The sequence below is a fragment of the Notolepis coatsorum genome, assembly GCF_963971535.1.
Source record: "Notolepis coatsorum genome assembly, chromosome: 3".
In the NCBI taxonomy this organism is placed as follows: Eukaryota; Metazoa; Chordata; class Actinopteri; order Aulopiformes; family Paralepididae; genus Notolepis; species Notolepis coatsorum.
Genome location: NC_140167.1, coordinates 34,049,468 through 34,066,872, shown reverse-complemented (window position 1 = coordinate 34,066,872; position 17,405 = coordinate 34,049,468). Strand labels below are relative to the sequence as shown.

At 47.1% G+C, this 17,405-nt stretch overlaps 1 protein-coding gene across 4 annotated transcripts in view; it reads right to left on the bottom strand.

The window, feature by feature from the left end:
* Positions 1 to 6,126: 6,126 nt before the first annotated feature.
* acp7 (acid phosphatase 7, tartrate resistant (putative)) overlaps positions 6,127 to 17,405 on the bottom strand; it is a 23,960-nt gene continuing 12,681 nt past the window's right edge. For all 4 annotated transcript variants that reach the window (XM_084310136.1, XM_084310135.1, XM_084310138.1 and 1 more), the window contains 8 exons: positions 14,923 to 14,985; positions 13,652 to 13,766; positions 12,923 to 13,036; positions 10,488 to 10,554; positions 9,935 to 10,002; positions 9,774 to 9,845; positions 7,846 to 7,983; positions 6,127 to 7,452 (listed from right to left, as the gene is read on the bottom strand). In XM_084310136.1, the coding sequence (XP_084166262.1) occupies positions 7,387 to 7,452; positions 7,846 to 7,983; positions 9,774 to 9,845; positions 9,935 to 10,002; positions 10,488 to 10,554; positions 12,923 to 13,036; positions 13,652 to 13,766; positions 14,923 to 14,985 (703 nt within the window). In that variant the 3' untranslated portion in view covers positions 6,127 to 7,386. The remainder of the gene's footprint in view (positions 7,453 to 7,845; positions 7,984 to 9,773; positions 9,846 to 9,934; positions 10,003 to 10,487; positions 10,555 to 12,922; positions 13,037 to 13,651; positions 13,767 to 14,922; positions 14,986 to 17,405) is intronic.

Below are 17,405 nucleotides of genomic sequence, written 5' to 3'. Positions count from 1 at the left end.
AACCTTTCTTTTTACAGTATTGTTCAGCCTTACCCCCATCCATCCAACCAGTGCCAAGACGAGGGCCCCATACAAAGCACTTGCGGGTGGTTTGAATCAGTCTGAGTGATCATCACTGTCCTCTCAGCCTGTATGAAGGACTCCTCTGTTAGCATGTGAACTTGTCAATGGAGATGAGATGACAGGTCTACAGCACTGGACCTTCCACCTCGGGGGGAAAGGAGAGAAGCAGAGGTAATTACATTCAGTCATTTTGACCAAAGCTCAGAGAGATCCATCACAGGCCACTGGCCCCTGCCAGTAGCCTGGTGGATACTGCTGAAGTTGCCAAGCAGAGATCCAGTATCAATTCCCCACAGGAAACAAGGTGTTGAAACATGGCCTAACCGTCTGGCACCGGGTTATAACCCTTGTCATAACACTCTCATAGAGCTAAATGGCTTCCTTTGGACGCCGCTGGGTCCGCTTTAGCCGTTGGTGAGCGTCGCGCGGAATGGAGGCAGCAGCCATGCAGTGTTTGAAAAGCCCAAAGGACCTGTGGTTTCCACCACTCCATTTGTTTCTCCAATGCGAGGAGAGTGAAGTGCGGCCACTGCACGTGCTCGGGACTCTGTGGGATGACTGATGTTTTAAAGGGGCTGTAACCCTTTTTACTGCGCAGCATCCATCACAAGTGTTTATCGCTCCGTTCCTACAGTATCTAAATTGCTTTAAAATCTGAGACTTACGAGGCCTCTTGTATTACCCCTGTATCCCTCCGGACATGTAAACCACCCACTGACCTCTCCCTTACCAGAGCTCCGATCTCAAGCGCAGATAGAGGGGTCGGTTTTGTACCCGAAACCATAGAGAGACCGTTCATCTCAACGCAAAACGGCACTCCGCGGTAAAGTAGATCTGACAAGTGGACACGGATCGACAGGTTAGCAACGTTCCGACCAATGAAATGTCTCTACAATGTTTTGCGCCAAATGTGAGAACATAACATAAACGAAGCTAGGGGAGACGGAGTGACTGCCTGGCAGGGGCGACAGTTTTGAGGACTGAGGGTAGAAGGCGTAACAAGCCTGGCATTGTTCTCTGTGGCATTCTGTGAAAGCCCTGGCCGTTTGGTGCCAACCTGTGAGGAGCGCCAGCCGGACTGTTCCGTTTGCCGTACCTATGTCCACAACTGTGGGAATGTTGGTTGATTTGGATCCTGGCGTCCCGGCGGACCTAGAGGTCTCGAGCGGCGGCGGGCCTTGGATCTGTACAGTACCACTGTGCGATATTCCAATACACTGTAGTAGTAACATATGTATCGATGTGCAATTACACATCAGTTAGGTTTGAAAAGCACTTTAAACGGGAGTTATATAAGACAGGTTAATAACGGTGCAAATCGTGACACCTTTTCTGGTTGCCGAGGTGTGTTCACCTTCTGTTACTGTATAATAGGTGGCATGACATTTTCACAACAAAATGTTTACTAAACAATAATGTTAGGAGCTAATACATAAAAAAAATTACTTTTGGCCCAGTAATTATCCCTTCACGTTGACCGACTCCAATTATGTGACAACAGCTCCGCATAATCATTACCGGTACATTCTTTCCTAGTCGTTCACTATAGAGAACTTTCCAGTCACTGCATACGGTGCAGTCGCACAGTGGAGCGTTCATTGTACCGTGTGTTGCAGACAGACGGATCAGCCTCAGACAACTTTGTTTGCCGAAAACGAAGGAGGCCGCTGAACTGGACCTCGACGGGGACCTTCTATACTCTGGAGGCGAGCCCCGCTGTGGCCTGCCAACTGCAGCCTATTTGGTAGCATACCCCGCCGCTGTCGTTTAGCCCCTGATGACCTGCGAATGTCAGGGCTCAAAATTAATGAGTTGAATGTGTGCCCCTTGGCACAAGCCAACACTTCCAGTTCCTGCAGACTGAGGGAGGAGTCTCACAGTTTGGCCTGCCAAACGATTTCAGGACTGCTCCTTGGAGTATGGAGATTGATGTGACCCACATAGGGCATTGATGAGAGTTAGGGCGAGAACCTCTCTTACTGTACATTGTTCAATTGCCTGGAGCAGGGGGTCTGCATGGGGTCTGTACCGGTGGTCCTTGTTGCATGGGTTGATTCTGATTGTCCAGTGATTGACCTGCATTTCTTCTCTTCATCGCTGCATCCCTGGCTGTGGGGTGTCGTGCCTCAGATGCTCAGTCATCATTCTGCCTCGGAGCAGCAGCCTGGTGAGCGGCAGTGATGTACCTGAACGCGTTCAATGAACGATCGTTCATGAACTCGTTCATATTTTGGGCGAACGCGAACTGAGCGTACTGTATTTCCGCTAGATTAACGTAATTGTGAACACGTTCATTCTCAGCGCTCTATCACAGTATAACTTCGTTCAAAGGTGTGCCAGATTTGGGACGGGCGGAGAGAGACTCGTTACGCAGACGCGGGCCGCCCCTTCAAGGCAATGGTAGGGGAAACACTGACAAATAATCACAGTGTGATGGAAATGCCAGTATTCTGATTGCTGTCTGTGGTTCTATATGGGTTGTGGCAATAATCTTTACAAATAATAGCTTGCAGCAACGTATTGAAAAAGGTTTTTTGAATTATGAACTATGAACTGAACTAGTTCATTTAAAAATGTGTGAACTGTGAACTGAACTAGTTCATGTAGAAAGTGAACTTTCCCAACACTGGCGAGCGGTCAGAACCGCATGGAGACGGACATCTGTACAATGTAAATGATCCCTCAAGAGGGGGGGGGGGGGGGGGGGGGGGTTGGAGGTGGGTTAGTCCAAGTTCTGGCCTTGCCTCCTTGAGAACATGTCGAGGAGGCAAAGGTCAATATATAATATATGCAGTCTCATTTGATGCTACACATGCATCTGCATGCAACTCCTTCCCCAGTCGAAGCTAAAGGTTACCATGTAGGACTCAGCGCTCCTCCGACACGCCTCATGCCTGCACACTGTCCGCTACAGTAGGTGCCGCTTGCGCTAACAATTTGCATATGTTGAAGATCAATCAATCCAAGCTGGTCTTTTGAGACTAGACATGTCTCTCTCTCTCTCTTGCATTGAAGTTACAGCCATGTGCGTGTGGGGGGAGACGGGACACGTGCTATTCCACTCCCCCATTGTGTTCCATCTCCCACCTCCACACCGGGACTCCGTTTCTGTTATTCTGTCCTGGGCCACCTCCCGCCCACGTCTCCAGAAATAATATACATCTTCCATTAACCCCCCGCCACCCAGACAAATCTACATCCCTTGACATTTTTTGTTTAGGGTGATAAAGATGTGTTGTTTATTTCCCCTGCGACTTGAAAAACGGCCACACTTCCAAAGAGCCTGCAACCACGTTTGTTCCAGATTTACTGTGGTGGATAAGCGCGTTCAAAGCATGCTCGCTGCTGCGATTCCTTCGGTTAATGCCACATTCCTGGGTCCTGTAATTCATTGTGGTGTTTGAAAAGAGAGATCTACGGTTGGCAGACATGGGAGGAGGGATGTGCAGCCGGTCTTTGTAGTGGGCTGAGGCGGCTGAACGGTGGCGCAGTGGTGCTGGCAGCACACAGAGTCTCTCAGTTGATGGAATCTCCCCCGAGGAGCAACATCTGAGGCCTTGGATTCATTACGCATCAGTCTCCACAGTTCAGCCCTGGATCAAGCCCCGTCTCTTGATCTCCCATGGAAAAAGAAATACCACACAGAAGCCTCCTTGGGGGAATACGTCGCTGGACGAATAACTAGCTACTCAAGATGCTGCTGAAAAAAAGATAAACAGTGTAAATAAGCCGTGGAGTCTTAGTGAGGAAGACTCAACTGAGTGTTGTTAGCAGAATGTGCTGTTTTCTTTAAATAAAAGGAGACATTCCACTTCCCAGCCCTCCATGTGGTCTACAGAGTTCATCTCTGCTTGGGTTTGCCGATCCCACTACCCGGGGGATAGAGGAGGTGTTTAGCTACAGTATCGATCGGTCAGTACAAATGAATGTGCCTGCAAAGTTATTGCGGGCAGGCAATACCGGTCTTATCAAGGTCTCTGAGAGGGCAGCAGTCAGGTCTTATCGAGCTCTCAGGAAGGGCGGTAGTCGGGTCTTATCAAGGTCTCAGGAAGGGCGGTAGTCAGATAGGACAGTGGAACGCACCTACACAGTTTATCATAACTCAGGAGCCAGGCCTGTTAATGGATTCCAGAGCCAAGCGATGAGGGCCAACAAGGTAAATTCCAGCCAGTTCATTTGAGACAAGCAAAACAGCAGGGGGACCCTCTCAGCTTCCTAGGCAAGGAGTGCTATCTGAGAAGGCCCCGGATCTCCTTGACCTCTTGCAACACGGGCTAAACACACTAAATGGACTACACTATCAGGGAGACTGTGAAAAGCAGGGGGGGTTTCACGAGCTTGCTTTGATTCTGAACATGTGAACATGCAACTCTTCAAAGTGAGTTTTATGGAGATGAGCAAACAAATATTTAACCTCTGACCCCGATTTTTTTCCTTTTTCTAAAGAGTGACTGACAGGGGTTAGAGGGTTAGACGTGTTGAGATGCCCTGTCCCAAGAATAAATTTCTGTCAACAAAGACCCTTAACCCACGATACCGCAAACCTGCTGTCTCTACCATGGACAGTAATAAGCACATCGTATTTCAGCATAGGCATGCGATCTGAAGTGACATGTTATTTTCACTCAGCTTCTTTTTTTTCTGGATTGCGTTCAATCTTTTTTCTCTTCAAGCGGTTCCCACAAAACTCGCATGAAGTCCTCCACAACAAAGAAACGTGTATGCCATGTGACTTTGTGCTTGCTAAGCCGGTCTGCTGTTTTGTTTTGGTATGAGACACACAGTAGAGTACATGAAGGCCCTTCTAAATGCATCATACACTGCACATGGCCTAGATTATTGACTGGAAAAACAGCCAAGATTTTATAGCATTATAAATGTGATCACTAGCCTAATCACTGTAAACAAATACGACGTTTCACTAAGGTTATAAATTCAATCTGCCCGGCGCATAACCCCAGCAGCCCCCTCCACTCTCTGCTGTCTCCGCCCCAGCGCCACCAGCCTCTCGCTCAACGGGGTTACCGCAATATTCCGAGGGCAGCGTGCGGGAGGTCAAAGGTTAGGAACGCAGTGTTGTTGGACTTTTCCAAAGATACTTTAATGAGACAGAGTTAAACTGGCAGTTAACAGTAGGTAGGCGCACCAGAGAGACACGTGAGTGTAACGTGGCGGCTGTGGGGGCGAAGTTTCGCGAATACGTGGCTAGTCTTACAAACTTGCTACTGTCCGATACCCGACTACATTCATGAAAGTACCGCGGGTCTCTTGTAGCTCACTCAGCTGTTACAGGGCGTGTCGTGACACATTAAGGGTAATCACTAAAAGTGCCGACACGCTCTCTCTCTGTACTTTTCTATTATTAATCCACTTGTCAGACTGATGGATGTATTGTTATACAGTCACCGACTTTGTTTATACCGCATCAAAACAATTGGCTGATGCACAGTGATGATTAGAGGTTGGAGCTGAAGACAACTTGAAAAGTGAGAACACAGGCGTGCACGCACACAAACACACACTTAAGATGCACTGGTCGTCTGCCAGTATCCACCTCAGGCAGCAGCCTACTGCTATTACCAATTAATACCACAATAGCTGTGTGATTCATGGCATGTGCAACACTTTTTCACCAGTCTACATCTGCCCAAACCACAAGCATCCCCAGGCTTATGTAACAGTGTGTACGTCTGCTAGACCTCCGTCTGCTCCGATAGGTGAAAACACCGGACAAGTCAGCTAAGGGTTGCAGTGTCCCGACTTGATTTGCCAGGGAGGAATCTGTTATCTTGATCGAGTGATACAAGGGAGACCCGATCTGTTTAAGTGCATTTCCAGGCTTTTCCCGCAATGAAACACGTTGCTCTCAAGGTTCGTACTGTAGGATGGGACCTGGTGCTTGCCAGGTCCAGACTGTCCATTAGTTTGGAGGCGAGGGGGAGACCCAGGGACAGGTTTAGAGTTACAGGAGTCCCGTCTTTTGGCCCCGAGGGGCCCTGTGGCGACCACACTGCTCGTGGATGAACTCACCTGACAGATGGAACTGTAGACAAAGCAGGATTTATTGAGACTCATAACAAACATTGTTTACAGGGCATTGTTTAGGAGACAATGAACCAAGCAAATGGCACATTTAAAGGGATATTTCACTTCATCGGCATTACCTCTTATCTACAGTAAGAGCATCTACAAGTAAGCTAGTGACCACTGCTGTCGTTCGCTGTTAACACCACCATTCCTCCCAGGGGTCAGGCCACTCATTCACTTCCATTCACTTTGGAGACCTAGTCTAAATATCATACTTCTACTTCTGTGTCAAAGGTACTTGTTTCTACGAACTAATGTGGGCATTTTAAAATGTATATTTCTCACATGAGGTGTAGTTTGACCAACTTTACTCAGAATGTTACAAATTGACCGGCTCTGCTTTTATTTTTCAAAGGTAATACATCAAGACACATCAAATGTCAAAGCAAACACGTACCTTTGACTTAGAATTGTCTCTTTTATTGAAATGTGCACAGCAGTAGTTTGTTTATATAGAAGTATGATGAATGGAAGTGAATGAGGAGCCTGACACCTGGGAGGAATGGTGATGTTGACAGTGGACAACAGGGACAGCAGTGGTCACTAGTTTACTTGTAGAAAGACTGCGGAAACTTGATATGTTCTACTAAAGTGAAACATCCCTTTAAAAAGTAAAAGACTTACCTGTGCCGGTGATTCACATTCACATTGTTCACATAGCAAAACATTACAAATCAAAACAAATCAAAACTTATTTGGCATTTCCTCATGAAAACGGATTGATATCTCCAAAAAAAAAAAAAAAAAAAAGTGAAAAAAAATAAAAATAAAAAAAACGTTCCATCATTTGATCTTTGGCTCTTATTGTGTCTGTTACAATCAGGCAGACTTTTAAACATGTGAGGTGTTTCTATCCTAGGGTGTTTTATGGATCTCCACCTGGGATCTGGTGGGATCCATCTATTTCATCAGCATTTCTAGAGTTCCTAATAGGAAAGTTACCGGTAGAAGGTTACCAGTATAAATCATAACGGACAGGGTATGAAATGTGAAGATTCGTCTCCCTGATTTGAAGCACGTGGACCACTGACGGACGAGCCCTCTGTGACCGCGGATCTGCAATGCCGTTTCCATGCTGGAGGAATAACATCGTGTGTAATTGGTCCGATAGCAGCAGAAACCGCAGACTCTGCAGGATGACTTGAACTTCAAAGTGCAGACTCTGCAGAGAGCGACTTGGACTTTAAAGTGCATTTCCAGCGCAGTCGTGGAATCCAAAACCCCCAACAGGCGTCCTCAGAACCAGGCGGAGTAGCCGTGTTTGTCCTTCACCACCCAGATGCTGTCAATCACCTTTCCATACTGGAAGAGAGAGACAAGCCTCTGCTGTTACGTGTTGTGACACATGAAGAGTATCAAGTCAAGTGCTGCTGACACATCCTCTCTTTCTGTACTTTTTTATTAATCCACTTGGCAGACTGATGCATGTATTGTTTTACAGTAACTGACTTTGCACGTGCTTTGACTCAGCAAGATGGCACACAGTAATGATTAGCGGTTGAAGGCGAAGAAGAAATCTTGACAATTGAGAACACAGGCATGGACATTACCGGTACACACGCACACAAACGTACGCAAGCGTCCCACACCCACACACGCACACACTTAACTTTCATTTGCAGATACAGATAGTTTAATTTCCCTGGGGTCACATGGCATGTATGCATCCAAGCGTGTTCTTCCCTCAGTGCTCACCTGATCGTCAGAGACCTGCTCCAGGTACAGATGGGTGGAGTTGACGACTTGCATGCGGGTGTAGCCGTAGTCCGTGCTGCGGAAGGCGCTCCAGTCTTTGGGGTTAGGGTTGAACAGGTCGGTCCTCTCCCTGCAGCCCTGCGAGGGAAACAAGTAGTGATTAAATCAGTTCAGCCGGCACCTTCTCAGCGCTGCGAGGGAAACAAACGGTGATTAAGTCAGTTCAGCAGGCACCTTCTCAGCGCTGCGAGGGAAACAAACAGTGATTAAGTCAGTTCAGCAGGCACCTTCTCAACCCTGCGAGGGAAACAAACGGTGATTAAGTCAGTTCAGCAGGCACCTTCTCAGCGCTGCGAGGGAAACAAACAGTGATTAAGTCAGTTCAGCAGGCACCTTCTCAGCCCTGCGAGGGAAACAAACGGTGATTAAGTCAGTTCAGCAGGCACCTTCTCAGCGCTGCGAGGGAAACAAACAGTGATTAAGTCAGTTCAGCAGGCACCTTCTCAGCGCTGCGAGGGAAACAAACAGTGATTAAGTCAGTTCAGCAGGCACCTTCTCAACCCTGCGAGGGAAACAAACAGTGATTAAGTCAGTTCAGCAGGCACCTTCTCAGCGCTGCGAGGGAAACAAACAGTGATTAAGTCAGTTCAGCAGGCACCTTCTCAGCGCTGCGAGGGAAACAAACAGTGATTAAGTCAGTTCAGCAGGCACCTTCTCAACCCTGCGAGGGAAACAAACAGTGATTAAGTCAGTTCAGCAGGCACCTTCTCAACCCTGCGAGGGAAACAAACAGTGATTAAGTCAGTTCAGCAGGCACCTTCTCAGCGCTGCGAGGGAAACAAACAGTGATTAAGTCAGTTCAGCAGGCACCTTCTCAGCGCTGCGAGGGAAACAAACAGTGATTAAGTCAGTTCAGCAGGCACCTTCTCAGCGCTGCGAGGGAAACAAACAGTGATTAAGTCAGTTCAGCAGGCACCTTCTCAGCGCTGCGAGGGAAACAAACAGTGATTAAGTCAGTTCAGCAGGCACCTTCTCAGCCCTGCGAGGGAAACAAACTGTGATTAAGTCAGTTCAGCAGGCACCTTCTCAGCCCTGCGAGGGAAACAAGTAGTGATTAAGTCAGTTCAGCAGGCACCTTCTCAGCCCTGCGAGGGAAACAAACGGTGATTAAGTCAGTTCAGCAGGCACCTTCTCAACCCTGCGAGGGAAACAAACAGTGATTAAGTCAGTTCAGCAGGCACCTTCTCAGCGCTGCGAGGGAAACAAACGGTGATTAAGTCAGTTCAGCCGGCACCTTCTCAGCGCTGCGAGGGAAACAAACAGTGATTAAGTCAGTTCAGCAGGCACCTTCTCAGCGCTGCGAGGGAAACAAACAGTGATTAAGTCAGTTCAGCAGGCACCTTCTCAGCCCTGCGAGGGAAACAAACAGTGATTAAGTCAGTTCAGCAGGCACCTTCTCAGCGCTGCGAGGGAAACAAACAGTGATTAAGTCAGTTCAGCAGGCACCTTCTCAGCCCTGCGAGGGAAACAAACAGTGATTAAGTCAGTTCAGCAGGCACCTTCTCAGCGCTGCGAGGGAAACAAACAGTGATTAAGCCAGTTCAGCAGGCACCTTCTCAGCCCTGCGTTAGTGGTGAGCCACGTGCCTCTCTATGATTCCTTCCATGCGGCCCAGTGTGACATTTACAGCCATGGCTCTGCTCTCTGTGTGGGGGCCTGACCGCACTCTGGTATGCTAGTGACTGATGCCTCTGTGGCTGGATGATGAAGCGAGGCCTGCGCTGGTGAGCGTCACATCAGATCAACACTCAAGCATCAGAGCAGCTGGTGCCGTCGTGCTCCCGGGGCAGACGAGCCGAGAGGAACATTACGTGCCCCGATGTTGCTCGTCTGAAGGTATTGATGTGATGTCACACGGTGTTACTTACAGCGGAGCCGGTGATGATGTGTACCGGGGCTTTGGGATTCACGTAAGGCTCCTCAGTGCTTCCGTTATACACCTGGAGAGAGAGGAGGATAGGTGGTCTCTTTGGCGGTCTTAATGTTGACAATAGACAAATAATTGAATGTATTTAACGTGGGAACTGACCTTGTCACCATAAACAGGCCACAGTCTCTCATACGTGTGCTCGTGTGCCCACAGCTCCAAATCCACCCCTAGAGAAGACATTTCATAATTTGACAAAGCGTCCTTAATAACATTCAGTTATTATTTATAGCAAGCCATCTGTGTGCAGATAAAAAATATATATATAGAAAAAAAACTGCGGGTCAACTGAGGATGAAGAATCAAAGCGCAGATGGCCATAGCTTATCCACTCATCTCCTGTGTTTTAATTTAGAAATGTCTCAGCTATCGATTGGACGCTTGTGGCGGGAGCTCCCAGAATCTTTCACTGCTGGCAGAACCATTCAGATTAAAGGCCTGTAGAAATGTAATACAGGAAAAACATTTGGAGAAAGGCTGTCGGGATGGCGGCCAGACCAAACCGCCTGCTTTTGTAATAAAGGCTGTCCGTTTGGATTTGCTCTACTCTCCCCAAGTAGTGGGAATTTGGTCTGTCTCAGTGGGTACATTTATGAGCAGAACACCTATCAGCAGCACAAAGTCGGTGAGTGAGGTCATCAAGCAGGGACCGTACCGTGGAGGAAGAATAGATCCTCCAGACCTGGGACTGGCGGTTCAGTATCGTTCCGCCCCAACCGGACCTGAAAAAAAAAATTTAAAGAAAGAAATAAATAAATAAAGAGAGAGAGAGAGAGTTAGCATCTGAAACCCTAGCCGTTGGAACCCCGACATGCCCCATGCCAACCTCACTCGACGGTGAAGCCAAGTGCGGAGTGAAACAGGTCCAAATGGAAAGCATTAGATCCAAATTGCAGCGATTGCGACGGCGTGCCCAGATCCATGTGCTTTAGGGGGAGTGATGAGACAGGTCTTCCACAGGCGGCAATTAAAATGTCCGGCAACACAGCAGAAAATAGATTTGGCTAATACCTTTACGTAACACAGTAAAGCCTTTAAAGATATGGACACGCTGTTCCTCCACACCATGTACAACGATAGGCTGCCAAAGTGGGTTCCCCCAGAAATGGAAATGGAGTGTGTGTGTGTGTGTGTGTGTGTGTGTGTGGGGGGGGGGGGGGGGGGGTGGTACATGTATTCCTCATACCAATAAAATGTGTATAACTAAACAGTTATATAAAATAACTGACTTGTTTTGGCATAATCTTTCAAATATTTAAATAGGCATTATCAACCCAATGCTTAAAGGAACACCCCAACATTTGGGAAGAGAGAGAGAAGAAGATAGATACCAGTTTCCTCTCTGTGCGTTCTGTAGAAAGCTATCTGGCTGCATGTTAGCCTAGCTTAGCACAATGAATGGAAGCGGACATGACCGGGAGAGGTGTTAGTTGGACAATGCCTAGGCTAACCGGTCATGTCTGCTTCCATTCATTGTGCTAAGCTAGGCTAACATGCAGCCAGATAGCTTTCTACTGAACGCACAGAGAGGAAACTGGTATCTATCTTCTTGTATCTGTCTGGAGAAGACTGTAAGCTAATTTCCCAAAATGTTGGCATGTTCCTTTAATAAAAATGCTTGTTACATTATGTAAACAGTTAAGAAAATCACTTGAGCAGAAGAACAGACATTGAAAGCACCTTTGGAAAGCAACAGTTGTGATTGGAGGATCAAGAAAATAGGGCGGGGTTTGACACAGGTCAATTACAGTAACTAGAATAGGTGTAATTAATTAGTTACTTTCCACTATCTGTGGTCACATTGGAAACGGATTTGGCTAATTCCTTTATGTAACACAGTAAAGCCTTTAAAGATATGGACACGCTGTTCCTTCACACGATGTACAATGACAGACTGCCACATATACTGTACTCTGCGAGAACGATGAAAAACGGGAAAAAAAATTGCTCTAATTGAGAGTTCCAGATCAGATGTGGAAAAAAGATTTATGGAAAAGAGTAGTACTTAGTTACTGTACTACTTTGTGGGGGGGGGGGGGGGGGCTGTACATTTATTCCTCACACCAATATATATATATATTTACATTTCTTTGAAGATTTTATTTTATTGCATTTTTACAGCTTTTATCGAAGATAGGACAGGCAGAGAGGAAAGTTGGGTGAAGATGGGGAGGACATGCAGCATAGGTACCCAGGCCGGATTCGAACCCCGGACGCTGCGATTACACTGCGAGCGCAGCTACGTGGTGCGCCACCGTGGTGCCCCAATTTTATTCGTTTTTTTTTTTTTTTATAACTGAACAGTTATATACAATAACAAACTTGTTTTGGCATAAATCACTTGAGCAGAAGTACAGACATTTAAAAGAACAAAAGCAACTCGGAAGGCAACAGCTGTGATTGGAGGGTCAAGAAAAGAGGGCAGGGTTTGACACAGGTCAATTACAGTAACTGGTGTAATTAATGAGTCTACTTTCCACTATCGGTAGTCACATTGGAAGCATGAACTGAGCAGGAATGCGAGCCGTGCCACCGTGGCTGTGCTGAGCACAAGCAGTACGGACCCTCTCTTATCTCCTCATCTGCTCACATGTCTCCTCACATCTACCTGTCACAATCTCTTGATATACAGTCTGGTTCATGCAGTGCACGCCATATTTCATGTTTAATGGCCTGTTTTTGTTGGCTATAACACTATGTAACAGTAGCACTGAGAGACACGTACATCTTCTACATGGTCAGTAGACTATTATCATGGCTACGTTCTAGCGTTGGCAACGTTTAACACTCAATATTGATGATTGATCACATTCTCAATCTCCATCCCGCTAAAAGTGCCATTAGCACACTGAGAAACAGATAGAACGAGAAGAAATGGATAGTATATATACTATGAGACATTGGCAGAATGAGACTATGAGAAATCATTAGAATGAGAATATGACAAATGGATCAAATAAGACTCGTGAGGAATTGACAGAATGGAGATTGTGAGAAATGGATCAAATGAGACAGAGTGAAGAGAGTGAAATAAATATGAAAAAAAAGAGTGAGCTCTATTTATTTCACTGTTTATTGGACTGTACGTACATAGGAGTCAAACTGGGTGCAGTCATCCTGGTCGTCATCGGAGCAGTACATGGGCCTGTGTCCCATGGTGATGATCCATGGACGCAGCGCTCTGCTCTCTGGCCTGTTGGCCTCCTATAGGGAAGAGGAGCCAAGAGAGAGAGAGAGAGAGAGAGAGAGAGAGAGAGAGAGAGAGAGAGAGAGAGAGTGTGAGTGAGTGAGTGAGTGAGTGAGTGAGTGAGTGAGTGAGTGAGTGAGTGAGTGAGTGAGTGAGTGAGTGAGTGAGTGAGTGTGTGTGTGTGTGTGCATGCATGTGTGGAGACAAAGAGACACTGGAGACAAAGAGAAAGGGAGACAATGGTATTATTTTTTGAAAGATAATGAGCCACTTGTGGAGGCACAGTAAGATGGAGACAGAGATGAATAGAGAAAGCGAGACAGGGTTCAATTATTTTGAAAAACAATGTGACCCTTGAGATGAGACAATGAGACAGAGAAGGAAGTATGAGTTTGTGTGTAATGTATGTGCACGCCTCTGTGTGTGTGTGTGTCTCTGTGTGTGTGTGTGTGTGTGTGTGTCTGTGTGTGTGTGTGTGTGTGTGTGTATGTGTGTGACGTGTGTGTGTGTGTGTGTGTGTGTGTGTGTGTGTGTGTGTGTGTGTGTGTGCACTAATGTTCGCTCATGACCGGACGCTGGTTTCTCACATAAACACGTTTGTTGTGTTGAGTTATTAAACAGGGGGTGTTCACCTCGAGGTCCTTGCTCAGCCACTTGTACTGTCTGAGGATGAGCTCCTGGCCGAGATCCAGATAGAAGTAGACCTCTGTGCTGAGAGAGATGATGTGGGCGGGTCCCACGTCCCAGCTGTCGACAGGAAGATGCACACCGTAAGAAATGATGGAGAGCCTTGACCTACTAACGCAAACACGCGTAAAGTCCAGGCACAAAGCGGCAGACCTCATCTGGGCTTTCTGAGAGTGTAAGAAAATACTCTCGTAAAACACCAACGTGCAGAGAAATCCGCAAGACTAAATCCGCGGATCGGCTTGTTACACCGCCACTGATGACGTGCCAGATCTAAATTATCCATAACTCCCAGTTGTGACCTCTCAATCATTTACACAAATTTACTGCCTTGTTTTTCTTGTCAGAGAGGGATTTGGGCATGTTGACAAGATTTATTGTAACTGGTTGAGAGACCTGGACAAGTTCTCTGACAGGCCCAGAGTGAGTGAGTGTGTGTGTGTGTAGCTATGTGTACAGTATGTGTATGTGTGTGTGTCTGTTGTGTATGTGTCTGTTGTGTATGTGTATGTGTATCTGTATGTGTGTGTGTGTGTGTGTGTGTGTGCGTGCGTGTGTGTGTACATGTGTCACGGACAGAATGGTTTCCTATACTAGTGGTCATGGTGTTCCAGATCCCAGATCCAGTAGCCAGGCATCCTCAGGCTCCCCTCGCTCCTACTGTCTGATGCACGTGACGGAAGGGGCCCTAACCCAACAGGCCTGCCAAGAGACAGAAGAGCGGGCAGCTGGCCTGTGGTCTTGCAGGGGTATTATCTTACTGCCTGAGAGAACGGGCCCTGTAGTAGCGCTGTGACTCAGCCACCGGGGCGGGATGTATAGCTCCTTTGTGCCGTCCCGACATACCCCTCAGATAGGAGGACAGGGGGAGGGGGGGGGGCTCCACTCAACTCTGTCGCCAGTTTCTCCAGGCATGGCTGATTCAGCTCATTAATGGCTACTTAAATACCGCAGGAGTTATGGTAAACTTTCACATGATACTTCATACGGGCCTCTGATGGAAAAAATAATGCTCTCTTTCTTCCTAGCACTGGGTTCAACTAATGTCCACTTTTCATGGCATTCTTCCATCGACTAAAACCTGCGTACGTGGTTATTTCACCTACTCAAGCGCAGGACTTCAAAGCCCCTCCTCCTCCCAGAGAAGAGCAACCATTAAAACAGCTCAAATATCACATCATCCAAATAGCACTAATGTTTCTCCTCCTGGTCTTACCTGTACCATAGGCTCTCAGTGTCGCCCGGCATGCTGAAGCGGTTCCTGTAGTTAGAGAAGTTGCTGTGGACAAACAAGGAGACAGAAGCGAGAGCTAATGAGATGCATGGGACCATGCAATCTGCCTGCCGAAAATATCCAGACAACGCCAATTAGCACCACAGGGTCCTGCTCTCTATCATTTAGCGGAGGCTGTGCCAAGCGCTCATAAACAGAGCTAATTATAGACTGCAAACATCTTCAGAATAGAGTGCGGCTCCATTCCTTAAGGTGGGTTCAAGATATCATACAACCGTTGTTGAATTACCGGCCAACCTCAGCGCATTCCTTTTGTTATCCCCCTCCACTTTCACCAGTGTTTAATTTTCACGTTTAAAAACCGGCCATGGGATAGGCATGGCTATCGGGCTGCTTCAGACGCGCACATTAAAAAAACAGACTTAGACGTTACACCGGCTCTCTGCAGTAGCCAGGATATCAGCGGTTGCGTTACTAAGATATGACAGGACGCTTGTGGTAATCAACTCTGTCTACCGCTGACACCATCTTGACCGCTGCTCATTTTTCAACCCAAAAAACACGCCACACCAGGCTCCCGAGATCAGGACACGCAGACGCTTCCTGTAAGACAAGATGATCCTAAACACACCCGAAACTCCAGACATGTGCGTATATAAAAGAACACTCGTTTCCAAATCCACTCAATCATGTGCCAATGTCCAAATATTAGAATTGGCCAAACCGGTGTTGATACACAGCACACAAAAAGGAAGGGAAAGTCTTCCTAGGAAAGCTCTCCCAAACTCTAATCCTGAAGCCTGTTTTATTTGTACGGCTTTTAATTTGGCTATAAAAGTGGGAGCCAATCTCCTCCTCGGCCCATTAACATAGCTAGGTGATGGGGATGATTGCTTCCCTATCGCATGTGAGAGAGACGAGGCGCCAGGCAGTGTACCCGCCAAGACGAGTGGAACAGCGCAGAAATCCCTGGGTGGATGACGCTGGGCCTAAAGGTCATGAGACAGGGTTAATGTAGCGTTGGGGGTAACCAGAGAAGTACAGAGGTCAGATGTCAAAGGCCGGGGGACAGGGTCAGGAGAAGAGGACCGTAGGGAGGCCTTTGCTAATGCTGAATAAGTCCAAAATGAACGACACCAGCGCTCTCTGTAGACATTGAGGTTAAGATGAAAATAATGTCTGAGGCCAGGGATATAATTGGTCATACGTCAGCTTGTGATCAGTGATCATTCAAGGCAGCCTTTGCAGACGCACACGAAAAAAGACCATGGTATCACGGTAACCAAAAAGGGATTTGCCTATCACTGCCTATCATTCGCCGATCTTACACATCAGCTATAAATTCAAACTGCCCCAATCCTCAAGAGAGGATTGATGCATCGAAAAATGTTCTATTGTCCTCATTTTCACTATCATATCCTAAAATAAATTAATTCATAAATAATAACCGATTATTAAGTCCTAACTCACGCTGGATAAACTAAAGCCATACTCCGCCGCAAAGAGAGGTCATCATGAGATTGCAACAACAGGAGTTGTTATTGGTCTAATACAAAAAAAGAAGACATGGAGCACCGTGTCACATGTTCCCAGGTCCACACCTCCATCTTGTGGTTCGCCAGAGAACCAGTAAACGCAGGGGTAGCTGGTGCTGGAACTACAGGACATGAGCCCCAGGGGCCTCCCTATCTCCAGACAGCACACCTATTATACTTCCCACAATTGACATTTAGAAGCCCCCGGGCAGCGGGAAAGGGAGGGGAGCCATCAAGATTATTTAGTAGAGTAATACGCAGAACTTTCTAGGAATTCGGAGTGATAAAAATCTGTCTTGTCTTGTGGGGGGGGGGGGGGGGGTACGATTGGAGCTTAAGACATTTCCTTTTTTTTTTTTTTTTTTTACTCCATTACAGCGGTGGAAAATCAGATCAACTCCAAAATATGATACGCTTCTGTTTGTGGCATTAATCTGCGTTACGGCAGCGTAGCATAACTTGTTAGTCGCTCCCCGTGACCTCCAAAACACACATGTCTCCATGTGCATGTTTGTGTTTCCATGAAAATACACTGTTGAGATACAAATCTTGCGGGGGATGTTTTTTTCCGAGGGTTGGGGACGTCATATGCAATAGGGGCAGGCTGACGATTAAACCAACTCAACAGGATGGCTCCCCAGAGAATCAAATCCGCCCTTTCATCTACTGATGAGCCTTGAGCCTGCAAGATGCCCACTTAATCCAGGCAGAAATTAAAGAAACCAGTGTAGCCTGCAGGAAACGTTGAGTATCGCTAACACACGTCACAGGCGATTGTCTCAAATGGCAACAGTCACTTCCCATTCACTCTGAGAACCAGATTATCTATACATTGTGCCGGGAGAACAAAGACGGTCTTGATTGGGGCCTTAGCATCTCATGTGGACCCGCTGGCCTCACGCTGTTGGAATGCTGACTGACTTTTGTGGT